At 39.7% G+C, this 24,622-nt stretch overlaps 2 protein-coding genes across 2 annotated transcripts in view; both read left to right on the top strand.

Annotated features, from left to right (window-relative positions):
* The first annotated feature begins 1,889 nt into the window (after positions 1–1,889).
* On the top strand, positions 1,890–5,461 carry gsdf (gonadal somatic cell derived factor). The gene is made up of 5 exons (XM_076087995.1): positions 1,890–2,166; positions 2,740–2,897; positions 3,018–3,110; positions 3,192–3,322; positions 3,972–5,461. The coding sequence occupies exons 1-5, from the start codon at positions 2,045–2,047 to the stop codon at positions 4,113–4,115; spliced, it is 648 nt and encodes a 215-aa protein (XP_075944110.1). The 5' UTR covers positions 1,890–2,044; the 3' UTR covers positions 4,116–5,461.
* A 6,451-nt stretch (positions 5,462–11,912) lies between these two features.
* aff1 (AF4/FMR2 family, member 1) overlaps positions 11,913–24,622 on the top strand; it is a 15,750-nt gene continuing 3,040 nt past the window's right edge. The window contains exons 1-16 of the mRNA XM_076090096.1: positions 11,913–11,929; positions 14,833–14,974; positions 15,068–15,847; positions 17,998–18,039; positions 18,579–18,665; positions 19,239–19,272; positions 20,544–20,601; positions 21,168–21,312; positions 21,458–22,492; positions 22,573–22,661; positions 22,814–23,042; positions 23,190–23,281; positions 23,490–23,553; positions 23,631–23,767; positions 23,984–24,055; positions 24,443–24,536. Of these exons, the coding sequence (XP_075946211.1) occupies positions 11,913–11,929; positions 14,833–14,974; positions 15,068–15,847; positions 17,998–18,039; positions 18,579–18,665; positions 19,239–19,272; positions 20,544–20,601; positions 21,168–21,312; positions 21,458–22,492; positions 22,573–22,661; positions 22,814–23,042; positions 23,190–23,281; positions 23,490–23,553; positions 23,631–23,767; positions 23,984–24,055; positions 24,443–24,536 (3,117 nt within the window). The remainder of the gene's footprint in view (positions 11,930–14,832; positions 14,975–15,067; positions 15,848–17,997; positions 18,040–18,578; positions 18,666–19,238; positions 19,273–20,543; positions 20,602–21,167; positions 21,313–21,457; positions 22,493–22,572; positions 22,662–22,813; positions 23,043–23,189; positions 23,282–23,489; positions 23,554–23,630; positions 23,768–23,983; positions 24,056–24,442; positions 24,537–24,622) is intronic.

Genomic DNA, 24,622 nt, shown 5'->3' with positions numbered 1-24,622 from the left:
ATTATATTTAAAATCCACTGGTGGTCGACCCCTAGTATTCATATCCTTTAAGTAAAAGTAGCAAAACCCCACGGTGAAATTACTCCATTACAAGTAAAAGTCCTGCATTCAAACTAACTACAAAAGTATCATCAACAAAATGCACTTTAAGTATCAAAGGTAAAAGTACTCAAACAGAAAACTGACTGATATTTTGTCATATACTATACAAGCAGCATGCAAGTATCTCAGCATTGTACTTAAATACAGGACTTGAGTAAGTTACTTAGTTTCTTACCACCACTGTGAGCTGAGAAGGAAATATCACGTACAGTACACTTGCATGCAGTTTTCTGTAGATCTGCATCTCAGATATATGCAAAAGAAAACATTGCCACGTCTGGTACCAGCTTTTACCAAGACTTCCTGTGGCACTGATGATGAATTATGATTTGATATAACCTGCAGCAGATAAACTGTTCATTTTGGTCTACATGGGAAAGTTTGCTGTGACCCAGTTTAGGCCTCAGCGAGGAGTCGGACTCTGAGAAGAGGACAGCTACCATTCCTTGCATGCCTCTGAATCGCTGGCTCACAAAATTGTCAATGCTGCCAAGCAACCCTGGCCTCTCGGATATCAGCAGCACCTGCAGCACCCATTATTGCTTTGTGTTACATTTCTTTCCCTCCAGACCAGATCCCATCCTTGAATGACAACTGCAGGGGAATGATATTGTTATTATGTTTATCAGCGGAGATCTCTGCCTTTCATGCCCAGCCAGTCGTCTCTGGAACTATTGTTATAAATATTGTTTCAGGTGCTTTGGTAGCTCGTGCCCTCTCTGAATGTGGGTTCGGTACTAAAAGCAACAGCCTGCCAGTGGATCACTCATTACAAACTACTGCTGTGCAACCAAATATTGTTCTATTAAGTGTCCAAAAATAAAAAATAAATGAATGAATCTGGAATGAATCTGGGGACCATGTAGTATTTTTATTTGATGGAAGAGTGTGACACACAAGCTATTTAGCTCAATATAAACTTTATTATTAAGGTCCATTAAAGAGCTGGAACAAGCTGATGCAGAATGTACACACAGTTTTCACTTTATTAGGTACACGTGTACTGACCAATGCAATAGAAAACATCAGTTCCAATCATAAAGTTGACTTTTATGATGCTTACAATATTCAGCTTTTGTTGACACCGCCATAAAAGTGTTAATTAAATTATGTTTTTAGCATTGAGTTCATAATTAGCACTATATTCTGTGTTTTTTCTGAATATTTTATTCTGCCCCACCTCATGTGTGTAAAAAGAGAGGACAAAAAATAGAAACACCTCTTAATATATAAAGTATTAGCTCAGTAATAAACATAATTCAATCTGCCAACAACAATGTTGACAAAACTGAACATTATGAGCTTCGTAACGATATGTTATGGCAGGGCTGTTGAATTTCATTGGAGTGTATCGATGTACCTAATAAAGTGGTAACTAAGCGGATATGATACTGGTAGTGTGATATAATATCATTTGAACAACCGTTGAGCTACTTGAGTGACATCATGAGGGGGATTTGTATCATAGAAAGGAAGGGATTCTGTAAACATGTTGATAAGTTTGGTTGGGTGAAATTAAAGCACACGTATGATTCATCTGTTGATCTCATGTTAGGTGAGTCCTGAGTTTCACCACTGTTGCAACTAATCACTTGAAACTGAAAAGATATGCATGACATGTGGAAATGTGATATGCCTATGTACCTATGTCTATTCGTCTCTCCTTCTGTCTCTCTCTCTCTCTTGGATCATCCTCCTTGCACTCTTTCACACACAACCGTGGACAAGACAACAATGTTAAATATCCCAAGGTCAAGCTGGGGTACAAGAAGATAAAAACCCAGGTTCCCAGGCCTTGACAAACAATAGCTAGAGCATCCCTGTCTGGTCACTCCTATCTCCCCCTCCAACCAGAAGCACAGAACCAACCACAGCCTTAGACCGACGCAAGTCTGGCTCCGAAAGCAGTTGATCTATAGATTGACCGTCCAGCTCATGCACTATGTCCTTTACGTTTGTTTTCACGACGATGCTTCTGGGCTCTTCAGTGGTGATTGCATTTGTCTTGCAGCCATCCAAGGAAGAACCTGCAGCCGCTGCTAACTCTCCTGTTTCCCATCACAGGTCAGTATCAAACTTTGTTTACCAATCTTCTTTTGTTAGCAGTGACGTGTCTTTGTATGCAGGGAATATCTGAAAACCGTTTTCCTCAAAAGTGTGCAAAGAATTATAAAAAATGGCAGAGAGATTATTATATTTTAAGATATCCTCAGCATCGGATCACATATCACGAGATGTATTCCTGCTTAGGCCTTTTTTAACATGAATTACAGGGATATTTTAGATTCTTGGTAGGATTCAAAGTCACTGTGGCCATTTTGTTTTCTAAAAATGTGTAGAGATCTAACACACTGTTCTGTTTAAGTTTCAGCAGTGTAATCAATTACTCTTCAACACAACATGTCTCTCTCTTGGCTGAGCTAAATGCCTCTAAAGTGCTTTCACAGTTCATTGAGTGAGAGAGCATGTCTGGCATGAGCAGCTACTAAAAAAAAACACTTTTCAGGATTAGATTGGAGTGTTAACAATCCTTTTTTTGGAATGTCCAGGATTTTCTTTTATTTCTGTGTGTTTCCGTATAATATATTTTTAATAGTATGCATAATGTAAATAACCTGAGTGACATATGATGTTCAGGTGCCAGGGTGGGTCATTGCAGTCCATCAGGGAGGGTCTCCTCGGGGCTCTCAACTTGCAGGCTGAGCCACAGCTGTATGCTGGTGGGCTGGACGGTGTCCGAGAGCAATGGAGAGCCACCTTCAGCACCATCCCTCACAGAGCCAAGGACACAGCAAGTAAGTGGAACCCAAAATTAAAATACTGTAGACCCCACATTGTTTCCAGTCTGTTTAATTCTTAGTGGCCTTGAGTCACATACAGCAAAAAAAAGTGTCTTTTTTTCCATGTCCTTCCAGTTCCAGCGGCCTCTGGCAACTCTGTGTCACCTAATGTTGGAAACGGTACGAGCCTGAAGTGCTGTTCCATGGCCTCTGAGATCTTCATGAAAGGTATGCAACAATGTGCGAGCATGCATATTGACATGAAGAAATATAGTAATGTACTGTAATATCTATTCTTGTGTTTGCAAGATCTGGGATGGGACAACTGGGTTATCCATCCTGCCAGCCTTACCATTGTTCAGTGTGCACTCTGCAACCCCGAAGTAACCAGTGTGCAATGTCCATCGCCCCAAGCCAATGTCCAGGATGCTGACTCACAGGTATAATTCTCTAAGACATTTGAATAGTGAAGTGATTGTCTGCAAACACCAATACGCTTCTATTGTACTGATTTACATTTACATACATTGATACTTTTATTGTTCTTTCCTCCTTCTCCTACAACGAAAGTTCAGTAGTTGAGTCTATGTACTTAGTTACTGTCCACCACTGTGCCTGAGTTTCAGTGTGTTGCAACTATAAATAGCACATAGCTTTACCCTGTGTGTGTTTGGGAGGTGAAACCGCTGCCAATAGATTAGTCTGTTTTCTCCTTCTGCCAATACAAATGTGCCAAATACAAGCTAAGACACTCCCCAAAGTTGGTCAATCAGAAATGAATGCAGTCGCAGATATGTGTGCGAGTTCTAGCATAACTAATTTGAAAGGCCACTTCTGTTCTTTTGTTTTTACTTTTTGTTTATCTCATTGACATTGGATAAAATTATTTCTGTTATGAATCTACACTTTTTCTTACATAACTGTGTGTGCACAGTAATGAACTTCCACTATAGCATGTTTCAAATCTTTATTTTCTATATCAGTATGAATGCATATTACACTAGACGAAAAAAAGAAATGCATTCAAGTCATTCTTTTGTTCAAACTTTATTACCACGCTTTACTCCTCCTCTCTTTGTTCCTCTTCAGGTGCCATGTTGTGTGCCCATCTCCCAGGAAATGGTGCCTGTCCTCTACGTGGATGAATTCAGCACCCTTGTCATTTCCTCCGTGCAGCTGACCCGCAGCTGCGGTTGTGATCCGGGCAACCTCCAGCCGCCCAGCACAGAGTAAAGTTTGTTTTATAGTACTGAGTATGTGAGCCACCTGGCGACCAAGCAAACACATAAAATACAGAAAATGTAGATAATACATCACATGCAGACATATCTTCTCTCGCTATACTTATCTCAGATCCTTCATTTCAACACAGAGCGTGGGAACCAAGGTAAAGTCTCTCTATGAACTCAGTTTTGCATTCCTGTTTCTCCATTCTAACCAGAATGTGCCAGCACAGACCTGTTTAGCCAGCCGGACATAAAACTGATCAATTATAATTTTAGTGGTCTATGCTATTAATTAACAGTGGACCAACAATTAGATTTTGATGGATTTTATACATGCATTTCTGTAGATAAATAGTATTAAGACAAAGTGTTTCTCTTGCACCAAGAGCTGTAAGTGAAGTGCATCTGACTAACTAGCACTTCCTAGTAAGTGCTAGTTTATCTTTAAATAAATCTCATGACTACAGAGTGCTATTTAAAGCTACTAACTGTTGCTGAGTGTTCCCTTTCAAAAATGTGAGACTGTGCAGAGCCAAATCCTTGCACAGGCTGGATGTCTCCTCTTTCATCTGTGAAACAACTATTTCCTCTTATGGGTAAGAAGTCAATTCAATCCCAAAAGGGAAAAAGGGAAACTGAGTTCAAATATAAAAATAGTTTTCCTTAATGTGTAAATTAGGTTTATGCTTCCCATGACAAACATGTTTTGCAGGGAGAGTAATAGGAGAAGTTTGTGTTATCCAGCTAAACTCACTGCACCTAAAACTTTGTATCAATCAAAAACATCTGTGCTGTGCTTTTCCATGAACAGCCATTGGCCGTGCCCTATTTACATGTATTACATGGTAGAAAAGATGCTGCCCTGCAAACCTCAAAAAACTGTAACTGTAAAAAGGAAAAAGTCATTGTACTTTTTCTTGACATACTTAAAATATTACATTTTGTGTTTTGCTGTGATGTGTTGTTACTTTGGCCAGAAAAGTAATTTAGTTGAAGATCAAAGCCTGGCTGACAATATACTAACATTTTATTTACATAATATGTGCTTTTTATATGCATGTGTAGCAGCAGAGTTCTTATTTCCTATTCCCATTTCCTTATAGGTCTCTTTGACCATTTCTCATAATTAGTTTGTCATTTTGTTATATGACCCACTCACATGACTCAAGTTACCTCACCATTCACTTTTTCAAGATTTTTTTCACAAATATACTACAACCTAGAGTGACCAGAGTGATATATTACCTCAACTCAATCAATACATTCAATGTTTTATTGTGCTTATGACATTGCTAATATTTTGTATCAATTTCCTGATTTTTTTTGCTCACAAATGATTTGAATAAAGATGATTAAAATCAACAGTTTTTTGCTCTCACTTGTTTTCCCTGGCAACATTTATAATGTACTATGATTCTTGAATACTATTTTGTGAAAGCCGTTTCTTATGCCGGCCTTTCAGGAAGTCATGCCTGCAAGACATGTCTAGTCTAGAGGGAGGAAAATAGCAGAGGAAGAAATTTTGGCACTGTGTTCCAGGAAATTGGACGCCAGTCAGGGGAAGAGCAACATATTGCGCACTTCTGAGCAGACTTCCCCGTTTTCAGTTGCTGTGCATGTGTTTGTTTTCAGGGCTGTTATAAATCTTTTCTTTGCTGCAGTGGAACCTTAACTTATGATTGTCAAGTTGTGTGAGCAAGATATTGATCCTGGACTACGGTTAAGCAATTACTCCACAAGAGGACGGCAAGATCTGGGCCAATAGCTCAACATTGCCAGCAATTTGATGTTTTACTGACACTGGACAGAATGTCAAGATATTTCAATGCGTGGGTGTCTTTTGGAATACTGTACCCCTTTCTGCTGGCTGTAGGGGCAGTTGAATGTTCAGAGAAGGAAGCGTTGCTCAAACCGATGTCTGACAAGGTGTCGGCAATACAACTAACGAGCTGTTTGATGGAGTGCACTAGGATGACTTACATCAAGAAATTGCAACTTCAGGACAATCATAATATAAGGCTTCAAGATTCTACGGAAGGTAAGGAGCCTTTTCAGCTCTAGGATGGTTCACCCTTTGTTAAAAAATGAAATACTGAATGTTAAGAAATTACCAGTGACAGTCTTATGTCCTCCAATACTGTTTCATGTTGCACATAAAATCTGCTGTGTATAGGCCTTCATGGATTCATTTATCTTCTTAGGAGACCTCGAGGAATACTGTTGGTCTGCGGAGCTCAAGTGCACCATTGGAGAGAGGTTTCAGCTTGCCTACGTGGTGTTGCCTGTGGATTTAACTGCAGTTGGCCATGAGCAGCTAGAAGTCAAAGCCACTGTCCCTACTTCCACCACACTGCTGGCACACGACAACCCCATCACGGTTGCAGACAACTGTGGCCTCAGATACGACGTCACGCCGCACTTCAGCACAGAGAGGGTGGGGACGTCGTTCTGCATACAGGTGGTCTCCCTGGATGATGTCCTTGGGGACAGAATTCTCAGATGTCCTCCCTTTCTGGTCACCTTGTGGCAGAGAAAACCAGATCAGCCCAACCAAGAAGGCCAATAAAAGCTCGGTGATGGAAGAAGTGCTCAGATCTTTTACCTCAGTAAAAGTGCTAATCCCATCATGAACAAATACTCGGTCCTGCGTGTTCCGTAAGTAAAATAATCAGGAACATTGGAAAATATTAAAGGCAGGGTGGGTAATCTTGAGAAACTAGCAAGAGTACGCTGGAGTTAAAAAATGAATGTAGCTTTCAGCACTTACTCCAAAAGCTGCTAAATCTAATGAGAAAGTCGTCAAGTGAGTCCCTTCAGGCCTCCCTCCAAAGCCACTTACCCAAAATGATCATTATGAATGTGAACAACAAACAAGGCTATTGTTAGTACTCTCAGTTGTCAAGATAGCGGCTTGTGGAAGATGAGTAATGAGTACACAGGCTGAATATGTGCAGGAAGGCCGGTAGGTGGACAGGCAGGTATCCCAATCATAGCATTATGATAATTTCAACAAAAATATCACAAATGTTTTTGAAGATTATTACCAACAACCTTTCAAGGTCAAAGTTCTCAATGCAACAAAGGTTCCCCAGTCACTGTTATGTTATTATACGTCGTATATTTGTATTATAATTACTCGTGCATTAATGTGTAAGCAGCATTTTACTGTTGAATTTGTTTGATTTTTAACAATTGTATATAAGACTGGCACTATTGATTATTTTCATTATGGATGATTTTCTCAATTAATCGACTGATTAATTTTAAAACTTAAGGAAATTCTGAGAAATGCTGTCACAAGTTCTCAGAGCCCAAAGTGACACCTTCAACAGTCCAAACCTTTTAAGTTATTAAAATTAGTCAAAAGGAAATGCAGCCACATGACTTAAACCATCATTGTTGCCAATTGATCATTTCGGATCTGTACCAAAGCATCATATTTTAATAAATCTGCAAATGTTTTTTATTCAAAACTCTTAAGTTTGTAAAGTAGCAAGTAACTATAGCTGCCAAATAATTGTAGTGGAGTAATAAGTACAATATTTCCCTCTGCATTTAGTGCAGTAGAAGTAAAAAGTACAAAATGGAAATACTCAAGTAAAGTATAAGTACCTCAAATACAGGCCTAAGTACAGTAGTTACAGTAAATGCATTTAGTATACATTCCATTGTATAATCCCTAAGCATCACTGACATCCGTATTTGCTTGTTTAACGTGATGGGTTGTTACCATACTTAAAACGTCATCTGTATGAGTGAATCTTGCTTGTATTATAACCATAATCTGTTAACATATTTCTACTTTTTTTTTATACATGTACCAATCTAGCAACTGTCTTTTAGAGTTGAACTTTCCTCTTTAAGTTCTTCTGTGTGATAGATTCCTGTTGACAAAAGACGTTTTCATTGACTTTATTCACTTGTCGCAATTGTTGATTAGATTATATATCCGTGTTGATATTGATTCTCCATGGATATTGATACTACTCTCTATGGATTTCCAATCATTAACATACCAAGTTAAGTGCTTGCAGGATATTGTGAAAATTATACCATATATATATCCTTTCTTTGTCAACATTAGTTATCTCATTATATGGTTTTCGGTTTTATAAAGATTTGTTAGAATCAGAATAAATGATCTGTCTTTAGGTTTGATTTATGTGACTTTAAACATTTTGTTTATTGTTTTAGTTGTGAAGGTATATGATGGCATTTGATCATATAGATGCGGGTCTCTTAACGTTTATGAATTAAGCTTTGTTAAGCCATTTATTTAAAAAATCAGAATTACCTTTATTGGCCAAGTATGCATGCCCAAATGAGGAATTTAACTTTTGTTTTTTGTGTCTCTCTTAATGTGCACAGAAATAGAAATAACAGCTATAGTAGGGACAGGGGAAAACAAAGCTGGTTAGATAACTATCAAGAATAGACAGGACTGTTATGTACACAACTAATGAAAATATAGATGTAAATATTAATAATATTCAAAAATATAACAAGCACCAATGACTAATAATAAAATAAGAAATAAAATGTCTATATACAAGTCAAGTGCTCTGTAAGTTGAAAACAATCCAAAAAAAGTGCAAAGAAATAAATATTGAATGGATATATATACTGAATGATTATGTACAGTATGCACATGAAAAGATGTCTATATATTGCATATTGTGTTGGATTTATATTGAAAGTGACAGATGATGTGTCAATACTCAAAAAATATTGTGCATCGTAAACTGTAAAATTACGATCTACAACGTCAGCACTGGATATTTCATTGTTAGAAGATTATTGATGGCGTATGTTAAGTGTTTATCAGAGTGATGGCTAAATCTGCACGACATCATCAGTGCTCTGCTGGTTTCAAAGACAACCAGAGTGATGCAAAAGTTCTCTGTTAAATGAAGGATGTAAATATGAGATGTCAATGGCTGTATGTGTTAATGACATTATTATTAAAAACATATTTTTCCCTTTTTCAGTCACATGTTTATTGTGCTTATGTTTTTGACTATTGAGAAACATGCAATGATATTATAGTGACCTTAAGTAGAACAGCAACCTACTATTGCAAACCCAATTCCTATTACAAATAATAGAAAACAGAACAAGTATACACTTACACATTCTAAACAAATTAGTTTGGACTAATTATGCTGGGATTTTTTGAGAAATACTACTATATTTGGAATATTACTCATATATATAGTACTATATGGGCGGTGTGCATCTTGTATGTGTTTGTCTCTATACACAGTGTGTACTATTTCAGTATTTGCTGCTTCGGTTGTCATAAAATGCACATACATTTATCAAAGACGAATTTCACCTGCTCTTGGCTGTGCTTTGGCTGTCTGTTCTACTCACAAGAAACAATGTAGTGCCACCCACTGGTTATCATTTAAACTAACAAAAGGCATCAGACTGCAGTCCTGCACACCTTCCAGCCTCTGGATGGCAGGCTTATCACACAGCAGTGTTGTGTGTTTCTGTGCCTGGCATGCAAAAAGCAAAGTGGAAACAGCTGAAACATCTAAGATCTTTGTGTTCATCTGAGACACTTAACACAAACGAAATGCTGTGTGTCATTGACCAATCTCTGCTCTCAATCAATTCCTTAAATGTACTAAATTGAATCCCCACATTTTGCAGCTTCTTTGACAGTACATTAAGTAAGTGTATGCTATATATACTGCACTAAATACTGTGTTCAATATCTAAATTCACAAATTGCAAATTGTTTTGAGAAAGTCACCAAAGTAATGCTCCTTTTAATCCTCTTTTAGTATTGAATAGTTATATTGTCTCCTATTATGCATTTCATGATCTTTAGGCCCCAATCTTTGTCTATATAATATAAAAGTCTAATGGTCAGCTCGTTCAGCAGTCCCGAGCCTCCAGTTAGGTCTAAATGAAGTAAGATGATGTCGGTGTGCTCTGCAGGCAGATAGCCAGTAGCATAACATAACTACCCAGGGTGAGTATCCAATAACAGACCTTTCTGCACAGCCTGTACCGCATGCCTGCATTAAATCATACACGTGCCGGTGTCCATGCTCCAAAAGCAGCAGAAAACAGGCTGCTTGATTCTTTTGTGATGCACTTCCTTAGCATGTTCATCTTACATGTTTAGTTGAAATGTATTAAATGATTTGTGTGTCTGTTTTTTTTTTTCCAGCTGCAGGCCAAGCTCTAAAACCTACAGGACAAATACAACCACTGCCAGTTTTGGGCTCTGTGTCATCAAATCTGAACTCATGCACCAAAACTATAGCACCAAGGTGACATAGTGAGTCAGACTTTATGATCTACTTCAGGATTTCTGGGCAGGAGAGTGAACCGTTGCTCGCTCTAGAGGTCCTTCTTTTTAACTGTAAACAAGGTAAGGACCAATCATTCAAAATGGTGTGACACTTTCTTTATTTCTAAAATAAATCATTGTATTGGATATTGTGTGTACTTGATGTTGTTTGTGTTTGGCCAATTGTTAAATGTAAAAGTGTTTTGTGCTGTATCCACAATCAATTTTGTCACTTAAATATTCACCATTCCTGTCTAAATTTGATTCATAATTAAATGGCACACAAACTAAGAGCAGACTATTTCCATATTAGTACATAGTAGTTATTTTAGTCACATGCTGCATCTTAATGTTACCATTTACCATTAAAAGACAAGTAACCACTGTGCTTTTCAAAGCAGGGCATGCGGGACAGGATATTGCCCTTCCTACAGTCATGAAAAATATGAATCCAAATAGTCTACAAAATGAGATTTTAAAAAGCCCCAAAATAAATTGAAAGGTGATTCTGTCAGGTATCATAATGGACTACCAGCCAAAATGTGCTTTAATAAATAAAGGTACTAATTCTGTCAGGTAGGAATTCAAAACAGAAAACCAAACATTTCTGAAAACAAAGCAGCTCATTTCATTAAGGTTTAATAGCTTTTTAATGAACCTACTTTTTTTGAGTCTGTGGTCTATTGACAGTATGTGTGACAGCCTGTCTGAACCATGATTACAAATATTATATCTCATCTCTGCTAGTCTAATGCATTAAAACAAATTGTTTGTATTTATGAATTCCCAGCTTGTATTGTATTCTGTACAAAGCTTGATCTATCTATCCTTCTTTGATTCAGCTGAGAAATCAATTTATTTTTCTGTAGCTGTCAACAGCCACTTGGAATAAAGATAATTTGCAAACACGGGCTTTAAACCCCGTCTTTTAAAACTTTAAATGAAGACACATACACAGCAGTCTGTTGTACAAACACATCTAATGACAGATGACTGTACCATGTCTGGCACGCAGGGGTAGCAGTGTAAAGTTTGGGCAAACTGTCGTGATGAGGAAAAAGCAGTGCGTAAAACAGCTGTTAATGGACTCATTTTTTATATTTACTTTGTATTGACTCGTATAATAGCAACACAGCTGCTTTAGAGATATGTTCTGACAAGCTTGTACTGCATTGAGTGTATAAAACTGAGCTTGGTCCCCGGATGGTTGAATAGAGTAGAACAATCCAGCAGGCAGAGAGAGAGAGAGAGAGAGAGAGAGAGAGAGAGAGAGAGAGAGAGAGAGAGAGAGAGAGACAGAGACATAGAGAGAGAGTGAGTGGACAACCCAAACACGGACGGGTTAGCAGACAACTATCAAACAACGACAGCCTGACAGCCATTTAATCAACTATTTACTCAGCGGTTTGAGAAAAAAAATGTGACCGAGTGAGAAGACCACCTTGCGGAGGACTGTCGGAAGCGCATGACAACTTCGGTTGTTGTGAGAGGGGCACCATGGCATATCAGTCGAGGTAGGCAGAAAAACACCCGCAGCTAGCTGCTAGCAGCTGGGCGCTAGCTCCACAGCCTGACCGGGGGTGACTACCGACAATTACCTCCACACGGCCACTCGCCACAAGTTAAAGTTTTAATTTGAAACTCTGTGAAAGTGTCAGAAAGGAAGGTGGTCCGGTAGCTGTCTGTCATTAACGTCAAAACTGACATGCGGTATTTTTTTTAGCTTTGATAAGCAGTTCGAGGAAGGAGGTGGAATCAGCTGGAAAAGAGGAGGCTGGTGTGATTTTCACCAGCTGGTTTAAAGGGGCTGCTGTGTTTATACAATCTGTTCTATGCGAGTTAACGTTTAGCTACGCGTACACGCTATGGAGACGTGGGTTTCTGCAAAGCCGTCGTGTTTTTGACTGACTTGGATTTTGGGTAATAAGTTGGACAACGAGAGAAAACTGGTGCTGACTCTTCTCTGTGCTAATGTGCTTTCACTGTGTAATCATCCTAAACATATAGAGAAGGAATCAGAAGTCAGCCACTCTGTAACACGAGGATCTGAGCAGAGGATATATGTATATATATATATATACTGTATATTAAACTTTTAGGCACAATAAAGCTCCACGTGATTATTATTTACTAATATAATAATGTCCTGCAGGCTGTTAAAGTAATGGCAGCTTCAGATTCATTTAAAATGCATGAAAAGCAGGAAAGTAGATCTTTTGCAGACTAATTCAAAAGTGAGTGTTAAAGTTTTAAAGGCAAATAAATGTAGAAAACAGCTTTAGATAGTTGCTTTGGGTTGTTCAAGAGCAGAGTGAAATGCAGATTTTAGTACCTGCATTTAAACGACGACTGTCTGGTATTACCAGTATTATGTGCATTTATACCAATATGTGATGAAACAAATTTCCTTCCAACTGAAAATGGAAAGTATGCACTTGGAAGCAATATTGTGCAACAAGTTTGTGCTGCTTGTCATCAGTTTTTGGAAAGTAGAGCATCATCAACACAGCTCATGAATGAAACACTCCACGGTGCTGGAGCGGTACTCGGTATCGGCTAATATTTTAGATAAAATGTCAAGAAATCGTGAAAAGAAAAGTCCATCGCGTGTTTATAAAAAGGCCATCTTCAAATAACTTGTTTTATCCAACGGTCAGTCAAAAAAGAGAGAAATCAAATCCTCACATTTTAGAAGCTTCAAGCTGAGTAAGCTTGACAAAAATGTTGATGATGATGATTGGTAATTTTAAGGAACAGTGCACCCCAATATCAAAAATATGTATGTTTTGTCTTACCTGTAATGTTATTTATCAATCTAGATTGTTTTCGGAGATATCGTCCGTAGAGGTGTCGGCCTTAAAAAGTCAAACCAATGTCTCTAACCTGAAATCAGGACCCGGTTGTTGTGAGACTTGCATGCATGCAGAGGGCCGATTCCTATTTTAGGGTTATTCAAAAGATAGTTTGGTTGACTGAAGTCACATTGTGATTGGGGTTACTTTTTGCTTTTGTATGGGTGTGCACGCTCTGATATGAGTCCCCAGATTTTGTGCTTTTGCAAAGTTATTTTTTCCCTGAAGGAGTTTCTGTATAACACAGTGTACTACTTTGATACTTTGTCTCTCAGGGTTTGTTGACATTTCTGCTTCTCTGCTGTTCGGGTTTGGCTGGACGGGTTGTCTTCTCACCCTTTTTTTATTCTCCAGTTCAGGTTTCTGGCGTTTATCATCTATGATTGGTGAATCCGTACACTTAAAGCTCTCCCATTCACTTTGGTGGAAGGCTACAAACAGAGGACACAGGGTACAGCAATTTGTTTTAAAGACGGGATCATTGCCCACCAAACTGCCAAAATAGTTGGTATTGGTCCAAATGGGTTAATGTTAAGCTTGCCTGTTAAATATTTGAGTAATTATTAAATGATTAGAGGTTGACCCGATAATAAGAATAGAACATAATTTCCAGCCTCATCAATAACCCAACCCCTGGTATCGCTAAACTGTTTCTAAACATTTCTGTAAGTGTTGTGTGCTTGTCATCAACATGTACAATCAACAACGTGTATGTTTCATGTTTGTTCAGAAGACTAGTGTGTAATCTAATACATGCACGGTGTGCTGCTGTACCCCTGGATAGTGCAGTGGCTGGGCAGTAACAGGCTGGTATAGTTTGGCCAGTCTCTGCTCCATTAATGAGTAAGTGCTCATCTGTTTGGCTTCGTCCCAAATCTGTGCCGCTCCACTTGTTGCCATGGAAGCATCCCTATTGGGCTTGCTGTCAGTGAGGATGAGCAACACTGTATTTTGGGAAGTAATGTGAATAAAGTGTTCAGTTCACACTAGTGTGTATATATACAGGTTTAAACGGGGCCTGATCCCGTGGGGGCCTGGGGCTGCTGTTCCACATCCACAATGCAGTTTCTACTATATTGAGGGAGCTATATTTGTTGTTGGCATCCTATCTGGACTGTTAATATCCATATGAAGTCTGCGTGGGCTGCATGTAATCTTTAGGGGCTTGAGAGAACAGATGTGAATGTTGTGGTGAATCCTCTCATGGCGTCTGTGAGTCTAATTACACTTTTCGGTTGATAAGATGGGCACCGTCTTCTCCCATTAGACCCTGCTGCTCTGCCCCCCTGGGTAGACAAACCTGTGAGAAGATGCCATAAATTTGCAGTCTCTAAATTTGTATCATCGAGGATCAGTCGCATTCATTGTTCTGGGGTTTAATAGTATATATATCTAACACGCATATGAAATACAGAGCTGTTTACAAAGAGCAGGCTGTTGTGAGGAATGGAGCATGTCACCAGTTTTAATATTTAAGGCAGCTACTACATCCTTTAACAGGGTAACTAGTCACATTTAGTGTCGCAGTTCGAATGATGTGCTTGTAAATGCAATGCTGACTTCAGATCTGCCTTTCTTTGTAATGTTCGATACAGTGCAGACAGGAACCTCCTTCGCCTCCGTGCATGGAAACAGAGGAACCAAGAAACAAGCCAAGCCAAAGAAGCCAACACTGAGAATGTGCCACTCTTTGGGGTACCATACAAGGTAAAGGCCCACATATCATGAGTTAAATCCTCTAATGAAACAATTAAAAGAATGTTTCATAAAATGTAGGGTTCACCTCTTCTTTTTTTGCAGACAAACAAAGGGGACGAGCTTTCCAATCGAATCCAGAGGATGCTCGGCAGTTATGAAGATGTGAATAATCCATATCCCTTTGCTATGGAGGCTTTACCCATTCCTACTTGTTTAACCTTCTTACAGTCAGATCAGGGTCTGCCCAACACTGATAAACCAGCCAAGCCTCCATTCCACAATCAAATCCATTACACGTCCTCCCAAAGTCAGAAAGCCCCATCTAGCAACAGTTACTCCTCTCAGCCCACGAGGACGTCCGCTGCCTCTTCTTCCCCTAACCACCACGGACATTCATCCACTTTCTCAAATGCTCCTCTGAACCACAGTCAGCTCAGCCTCTCGGCACATCAACAACAGAGGAGCGAGGCCCACTCCGATCTCAAGGAGTGTGTCGGCCTTTCCCACGAAATGTCTTCTCAGTCTCCCGACGCTAAGCCGCTACCCTTCCCACATTCCAGTGACCACGATAACAAGGACACTAAAGACATGGATGCGTCCACTTTTAACCTAAAACAGTCCCCCAGCGATACGTCTCTGCTCCAAGCAAACAAGGGTAACGCGCTACCTTCCCAGACCTTCCCTTCCCTCCTGTCGTCAAAGCAGCCCAGCGTAGTCATGACCCAGAAGCCGACGGCGTACGTGCGGCCCATGGACGGTCAGGACCAGGTGGTCAGCGAGTCACCGGAGCTGAAGTCTTCACCGGAGCCATATGTACCTATACCGGAGCTAATCAACAAATCTGATCCGGGCAAAACCAAGATGCTGCCACAATTTCTGGAGGTGAGTATATTGCATATGTATATTTACGCTTTGTTTTATGTACGGATCAAACAAACAAGATATATTGGGTTGATTAGTGAGCTTTAAAGGTGCTGGTAGGTGGATATCCAGTCTTTATGCTAAGCTAAACTTGGCTTTAATTTGGTTTTCAGCATTCTGATTGGACTTAATGTAACTCAGTCCAACATTTTGGGAAACACACTTATTTGTTGAACACTAGAGCACTGTTAAATTGTAGGATCTAAAGTACAGTAGTGTGTAGATACTGTAGTATATGATTTGAATCCTGCTTTTTGAATACAAATCAGTATATTCTGCCCGTAAGATATAAATGTCTCGAGATGTGTACCACTGAATCTATTGTTTGGTGCTTCCAGGGACTTTCGGGGGAGGTGACAGGACAACGGAAGTCCTACTCATTAATTCCCAGCACTATTGTTTGGGCTATGAATTTATTGTGGAACTAGAGGACGGTGTGTTCTCTGAAACCGCTCCGAGAGTATTAACCTGACTGTTCAGGTGTTTAAAAAGGTCTTGGACTTGCTTTGTTTGGGAGAATCTGGCTGAACTCCAGTTCAACTCTATTCATAAACACACACACACACGCTTGCACCTGCAGCATGCAACACCTTCCCCTTACCATCCTGCAGCAGTAACAGCAGTGATGAATATGCTGCTATTATCACTGCTGGGAGTAATCCAGTGCAAGATTTCTAGGCAGCTACTTATTCTCCAACACTCTGGAGTTAAGTTCCACATCTGCAATAAGCCATGTATGAGACATGTTTGGATCTACAATATAATCAGTTTGAGAGGTAGAAGACATGAAGAAGAAATGCAGTTACAGTGTGTTAGGGTTAGGGTACGGGTCAATACAAAGGGGTCAGAGAGCAGACATGCTTGTGCACACACAGCAAAAAACTGTTGATCAGGAATCTAAACTACAGCTGAACTGGTGTAACAAAAGTAAACCTGTTGAGTGAGCCGTGACTCTCCAGCCCTCTGCCTTGTGATGGTCCTGAAGTGCTAAAATGCAACACTAGAGAAAACACAATGCCATTTAAAAAAAAAAAAAACACACGTTAGAGACAATGATCTGCACTATTAGTAGTTCCTGTTAATTATAATGCTGCGTGGCAGTTTTGAGCATGCTGTCTCATGTCATACTGCGTAGCATGGTAGATGTGGCAAGCAACCTGTGGTTGGTTTGTGTGTGTATGTGACCTCAGCTGCCTTCTGATAACTTCACCCCTGGGCTCAGCGGCAGAACAATAAATGAGCTTTGTCACCAACTTACATAACTGCTCCGGGGGCCCGCTCATTCTAGCCTTATCTCAAACACTGTCCATTCAGAAGGAATGACTGAAGGACGGGCCTGAAAACAATCACAAATGCAGCCTGTTGACCCCTTTCATCCACACGCACTATTTCTCTGATGTTGAGGTTGGCCCACGTTGCTGCCTGATACGGGGTGTTGCGTCACTCATCTAGCGATTCACACTTAAAGTTAGCTGTGGTGTAGTGTAGGACTGCATTATATTTACTGATGCTTGTAATGTTTTGTCTCCTCCCCCATAAAGCAGAATGTTCATTCATAGGGTGCAGGATTTTTAAGTTGGTCTACGCTATAAGTGTGTTTTCATCTTTAGTTTGGTGTTCTGTGGAAGATTTAAAAGGCATCAAACAAACCAAAAATAAAGCGGAATACGATAAACATTGTTGTATTTCCTTTATGTATGCATTTACTTTGTCATTAAATGGAAAGACGTATGTTTAAAAGGACAATTAATTCGCTTTTTGTATGTAATAACTGAATTAATGTTTGTTTTTTACGTTCATTTTTTTAATGCAACAATAAAGAAAATGACTAATGTCACTGCTTTAGTATGAGGGAGTCTCTGCTGCTCTCTGCTGGGCTCTGTGCCTCTCTTCACCGCATGCAACAAGGAATGAACAATTCGAGATGAAAATGGGAGTTAGGATAAAAACAGATGTGAAGGGGATTTTAGTTATTTTTAACTTTGACCTGTGAAATAATAATAAATGGATTGCTCTGTAAAATTGTAGCCCTCAACAAATCTTTATACGTTTGTTCTTCAGGTTATAATTGAATAACTATCTTTTTTTTTTTATTCCTTTCCTTTCTTCAGACGAGGTCAAATGAAGTTCTGTGTGTCAAAGACATCTTGAGGGTGAGTCCAGATGTAAATGCAATGCACGGGGAAATTTTACTTCTGCATAATTTATTAATTTTACACAAAATATAAAAAGTCTTGAACTAGATTACCTTTTAGAATGTTATAAATGTCTAGAACCACTCTTTTAGCACACGTGTATTGTAAGTGCTTTATTACAAAGAGTAGATGTTCACACTGCTGTAGTTTGCTTTGCATTTGAATTTGGAAAATTATGAAAGAATCTTCTAAGGAAATAAATAGTTTTGTATTAATCTTCTTGACTTAATTTAACCAGTTCACGCTTGCTGCTCTTTCTTTTCCTGCGCCTCCTTTACAATATTTACAACCTTTTTACAATGCGAGGTTCTCACTTGGCTTCTTGTATTCAAGTTGCAAAGAGAGAAACTATCATGTGCTGTCACTAAATCTGAAATAGATGGGATGAGTACACCTGCATGCATTGTTTTTATTTAATATAGAGTGACACCTGTTTTGTAATTGTGCCAAGTCTGCAGGTTCCTGGCACATCACACTCTTTTTAATCCCCTCCACAGGAAATGACCCACTCGTGGCCCCCTCTCCTGACAGCTATACAGACACCGAGCACAGAGGAGCCCTCCAAGTCCCTGTTCCAAGCCAGGGTAAAGTCCAACTTGATTTGTTTGCTCACCGCCGCTGCTGCCGTGTGTATATATAGGAGGAGGGGTCTTGGTCGCAGTAATCCTGCATCCTTGCTTGCGTTACCATCTCAGATGAAGCACACTGTGATTGAAGAATCCTTGTGATGCACTAAAAAGTACTCCTAACGTCTAGTCTAAGCTGTAACCTCTTCAGTGAAAACATCTGTCTCTGATTTATTCCTGTGGTGGATGGATAATGAGCTTCCACATGAGGTAGAATTGTCAGCTACACAGGAAATGGACTCATGGCTGAACTGTGGATATTGATTTCCCCCACCGTTAAATCAAATTTTATAATTTGCACATGCTATCTTCATAATGTCAGATTAACAAGTCGCCATGCAATTTGATGAGGATCTTCATGTTGAGACTGGATAAACCCTTTTGAGTTTAGAATCACACCACTCTCGGGTCAATTGTTTCATCTCCTCACTAGTTATCAGTTTAGTTTAAATGTAGATGCAAATGTACAACTCTAAATCAAACACATGTGTGACCCAGGTAAAAGCTTGCTTGTGTTTTGTGTCTTCACAGGAAGCGGAGCTTGTCTCTTCATGTCCAGGACAAAGTGAGTAATGAGGGAATATAGCAGAGCACAATCCAGGCACACAACAAAGATGAACATGATATATAGAAATGATGTTACTCTATCAGGGAAAATGAACACTTGAGTGCAAACGGTTGGAGTCTTTCGATCTGTCGTCATAAAGCATCTGCAGCACAGCCTGTTGATAAAATTGGAGGTTTGATCATCATTGGTGGAAGGCGGTGTGGCGTAAATATTCTCCTCTCTTCGCTTTTTAATATCCATAGAGTTAATAGTCTCGCTGATCGTCTCTCAGACTTGTGTTTTCTTCAGAGCAATGTTTTTACGGCAACATGTACAACCATTGAGCCCTATTCTGTGAACTGGCCACAAAATACCAGAGGAGAGAAACCACCCTGCAATTTTATCTCAAATAAACCTCTGCTTAGAGTAAGAAGCAATCCTACAGAAGAGAGGAAGTTAGTTTTTTTTCATCACTCGCTGGTATTCCTCCATCACTTCTGCTCATTCCTTTCTCCCTTGTGTTATCTCATCTATCCTTTGACTTTTAAGTGCTTCTGGCTTTAGAACATCTGTCGGCACTACCGTTGGTAGTCGCCTGGCTGTTGAAGCACCTGCCAGAAAAATTAATTTACAAAAGGGTGCAGTATTTTACCAACACTAAATAAATACTTGTATAGTGCAATCCAATACAAAAACACCCGTTTGTATTGGCCATCATAAATGCAAATTTACAGCAACATGTGTTTGAGACAGGATTAAGAAGCCAGATTCAGACAGTTGTTCAGTCAGTCAGATATTAAACTTTCATTCCCAGTTCATATTCATTTCATATCACATGATAATGTCTGTTTGACCAGCTGTTATCTCACCAATATTTACACAGTATTTGGCCTTTATATGCGTGACAAAAGCAGTGGGTCTGTTGTGTGTTCTATTTAAAATTACATTGAGCAAGAGAAACCGTTTTCGTGCAACAGATGTGGAATTTAGGAAGTTCTGGAGTTTGGGGAAATGCTAGCAAAACAATTTAGGAACAGGTTACTGTGTTATATACGTAGTATGATGATCAAAGATCTACTTGACATGAATGATGCAAGTTTGAATTCAGGACTTTATTAAGAGAAGCAGCGGTGATATAATCGTTGCTTCTGGAGGTGAAGCTGGAAATCAAACGTATTGGTTTCCTTTTTACAAAAACAATGCATTAGATTGTTTGATGAAAGAGATGTAAGTACTGTATGTAAGAACATACGTTAATTGTTTTGTTAAACTAATGTCCTCTCTTTTAGAAAACTGTGAGTCCTCTCCTGCAGATCCATCCCAGCTCGTCCAGCAGAGCCCCTCAGCGTGAGTCATTTGGCTTTTCTTTTGTGACACACAGCAGATATGTAAGTTGACACCCCGAGGAACATTGTTTGCAGGCTGTTTTCAACTATCCATTCAAACGGATAACAAATATTGTCATTAGGATCAATTACTCTGAAGCTGATTTTCTCAATTGTTTTGTGTATAGAACATAATAAAGAAATGCCTGTTATCATTTTCCACAGCCCGAGATGATGTATTCAAATAACTTGTTTTATCTGACCAACAGACTAAAATGTAAATATATTAATGTTCTTATCATTAATAAAAAGGAAATCTACACATTTGAGAAAAATGACAAAAACGATCAGTAGCTTCATTTTGAATTAATCAACTTATCGATTACTTGTTGTAGCTCTAATTTTCAGAGAAAAAATTATTTACAGAATTAATGAATTGCAAGTAAAAAAAAACAAATTTCTTCCTCAAACATTCCAAATGCGCTGTTTACCAGCACAGCCTGGTCACGTGCACCACTGTGTTTATTTCATTGTCACTATCGCACTTCTATGTGATGTTATTGTGGTGTTTTTGTGTGTTTGCTGCAGTTCATTTAAAGCTGCACATTCCAGAGGGGTAGAGTCCGCCAGCTCCAGCGATTCCGAGAGTAGCTCAAGATCAGAGTCGGAGAGTGAAGGCGCCATCGAGGAGCCGCCTCAACTCCCCGTGAGCAGCTCCAACATCAAAACCGAGGTAACTTGCTGCTTGTCCTTTATTGTACATATCGTTCATATTGAATAAAGGACACATGACATGCTTTCTCTGCTCCTTCTCATTTTCTAAAATCACAATGTTTGTGACTTTCTTATGTTTTTTTTTTTTTTTTTGTTTTGTTCAGCCTGATGCTCCTGCAGTGGCCCATGGTGATTGGCAGTTGGGGAACTGGATTCGGTCCAGCCAGCAGAACTCCGGCCCTGAGAGTCAAAGCAGTGCACATGCCTCTGAGAGCCCCGCTCACAAACAGCCACCGCCCACTCAAAGCTCCAAACTCTCACTCAGTGTAGAGGTCGTCGACCCCACCAGGGAGTCCAAACCTCAGCTTTCAACCCACCAGAGAGAGTTCACTGATAGACTTGCAAAGCTCCAGCAGCACAGCGAAATCCCTCAGGACAACTATAACCATCAAAGTAGCCAAAAATCCCCCGTCGTTGATTTGAACAGCTGTAGCAGTTCCAGGAAACCTTCACTCAACAAACGCTCCTCAATACCAGAGAAGGCACGTTGCCCAGATCGCACTGAGGCAGCTATCGGTGTGAAGTGTGAGGAAGTTGTCGCCACGCAAGACAAAGACCCCTGTTTCACAGATAGACCCAAGGTAAAGACGAAAACAGGACGTAGCAAGAAAAGCAAGGGTAACGGTGACACTAAAAGAGACAGTAAAAGGACTTCTAAACGCACGTCACTTGACAAACGGAAGGCTGGAGAAGAGCCTGATGTCGCAGTGGTCCTGTGTGGTCATTGTCCATCATGTGGTGTGCAATATCCTGTCCCCTGCTCCTGCCCCACCCAAAGTCCTGCTCAGCCTGACCAGCTGTTGCCAGCTCGACTACTCAGAATCAGTAGTAGCAAACAAAAGTCTGAGACCATCTGCCAGAGGGGGACCAAGATTCCTCACAAAACAACCCACAAGAACTCAGGGAAGACTGGACAGATAGCCAAGAGTTCTCGGGAGCCCCACAGGCCTTCTAGACACCTGCTGGTGAAGATTGATCTAAGACTGCTCTCAAGAGTCCCCCCGACCCCGGGAAACCACCAGGACATACCCAGCATTGCAAAGAGATCAGCACTGGTCATAGAGCAAGATGGAGGGGGCAGGGATGCTTCTACTACACACAAACTCGCCAAAACCAGCACAAAGAGTATATCTCAAAATGTGAGATATAGAGGCCTGCTCTAGTTGGCGTACATGTACAATATATTTATTATAATAATGTGTGATTTGTTGTCTTCTAGGTCGAGGTAGACAATGCAACTCTTCCCAGGAAGAAACAGAGGCTGGAAAACAAGAATACCTCATCAAATCATGCTTCTGTCAAACTGGAGTAGGTCCCCTAAATCAGAGGACTCCCGTACTTTTTTGTGTTTTTTTCTTTTTTTTACCAGGGATAACATCAACATTTTTAAAATTACATTTTTTTTTTTTTTTTTGAGAGTGTGTCAGATCTCAAAAGCTCTCCAATGTTGTCACTTGCAGACGTTCCTGCAATTCAAAAGATGACAGAGAGCGAAAGAAGGCAAAGAAAAACCCTGTTCCTTTGCAGCAGCCTCTGACACCCAAAGACCCTGCTAAAGGCCCAAAGGTGCACAAACGCAGCTCTGGGGAAACCCAGGAGTCCAGTAAGGAGGCTGTGAAGAGCAAAGACTCGAGCACAAAGCACAAGAAGAGCAGTGGAAAGCACACAGTACACCCACACCTTGGAAAGGTAACAGGATACAAGCACCTAGCTCACGTATGCATGTTAGTGCATCGCTTCTTTTCCTGAGACGAGCTTCGGCTTACTAATGAATTGGTACATGAAAAGGTAAACTATTCAAATTGTAACCAAACGTCTGCATTGTAATCCTAACAGAAGCCACCAAAGAGCAACCTCGACATCTTGTCCTCTTCACAGCCCCCCAGGAAAGCTTTGAGCAGCAGGCCCTTGTTCAGATTAGAGGAAAGGTAAAATCCTATCTGCCTCGCTGCTAAGTTGTTCTAAAATAAAGTTTTTCATTTGTTATGTCCCCAAAAACGCTGTCTGTGTCTGGATTTGTATTGTGTCACACAACAGAGACAGTTGAGAGATCTTACCCACAGACATTGGTGGTGTTATAAATTGTTAGTTGTACATTGTTGTTAGTCCTCTAATAAATGATGTGTTCACCTGTAGGCAGTACCCAGTGAAGCATTACATAAAAGAGGCCAAAAAACTGAAGCACAAAGCCGATGCAGAGGTAGGTTCTCCCTTTGTTTGCTTTTAGTTCATTGACTAAAATGACTGCAGTAATTAATTTTTGCTCTCTCTCTGTAGTCAGATAAGCTCAGTAAAGCTTTCAATTACTTGGATGCGGCCATGTACTTCGTTGAAAGTGGCATTGCCATGGAAAAAGATCCACACATTTCAATGTCTTCCTACACTATGTTTGCAGAGACAGTGGAACTGCTCAAGTACGAACCCGCTTTTATCATTATCATCTGCACTAGTAGTTTTTTGTAGTTTTATTAGTTTGCATATTTGTAAGTGTGCAGGATAGGCTCTTCCACCCTGTCATAGTCACAGACATTGAATTTTTGTATCCAAGTTAAATTTCAATGAACGTTTTGGCTCCTTAACTGAATTTGATTCATGCATTAGTTTTACCGCCACATTCTCCACTCTCACAGGTTTGTACTGAAACTTAAAAATTCAGTGGACGCCTCTGCTTCACCCTCAGAAAAGGACTTTTTATCTTTGTGGTAAGAGGTAGACCATACTTCATGTGCTGTGTCTCCACAAACCAGTGTCTCATGAGATTACATGTATGTGCTATGTCGATAGAAGTCATGTAAGAAATAGTTATTGTATATTACGTAGAAAAATATGAAAGTCAAAGTATAGTATGTCGAAAAATGCAATAAAAAATTAGTGTAGTATGTAAAAAGCCATTAAAATATTTTACTATAGCATGTCGTAAAGAAAAGTCAGTACAGAATGTTTTAAAAATTCATAGTATATTAGTCATAAAAAATGAAATAGTCATAGTACTTTGATTTTAAAGTCATACAAAATAGTCTGTTCTTTGTTTTGTCTCATGAATCATGTGAACTATGAATAACTGAATAACATTTCATTGTGTCTTGTAGTCTGAAGTGCCAGTCTCTGCTGCAGATGGCCATGTTTCGCCACAAACAAAAAACTGCAATCAAGTATTCAAAGACGCTCACAGACCACTTCAGTGTAAGTATTCATGTGCTGCCATCGCTCCTTATTGCCACTGTAATTATTTTGCAATTATTTAGGTAATTCCAACATTTGATCTAGTA

This window comes from Anarhichas minor, unplaced genomic scaffold (assembly GCF_050575085.1).
Source record: "Anarhichas minor isolate MPS153535 unplaced genomic scaffold, ASM5057508v1 ptg000002l, whole genome shotgun sequence".
Lineage (NCBI taxonomy): Eukaryota > Metazoa > Chordata > Actinopteri > Perciformes > Anarhichadidae > Anarhichas > Anarhichas minor.
Note: the sequence above shows the minus strand (reverse complement) of the source record. Positions and strands in the feature narration are given on the sequence as shown.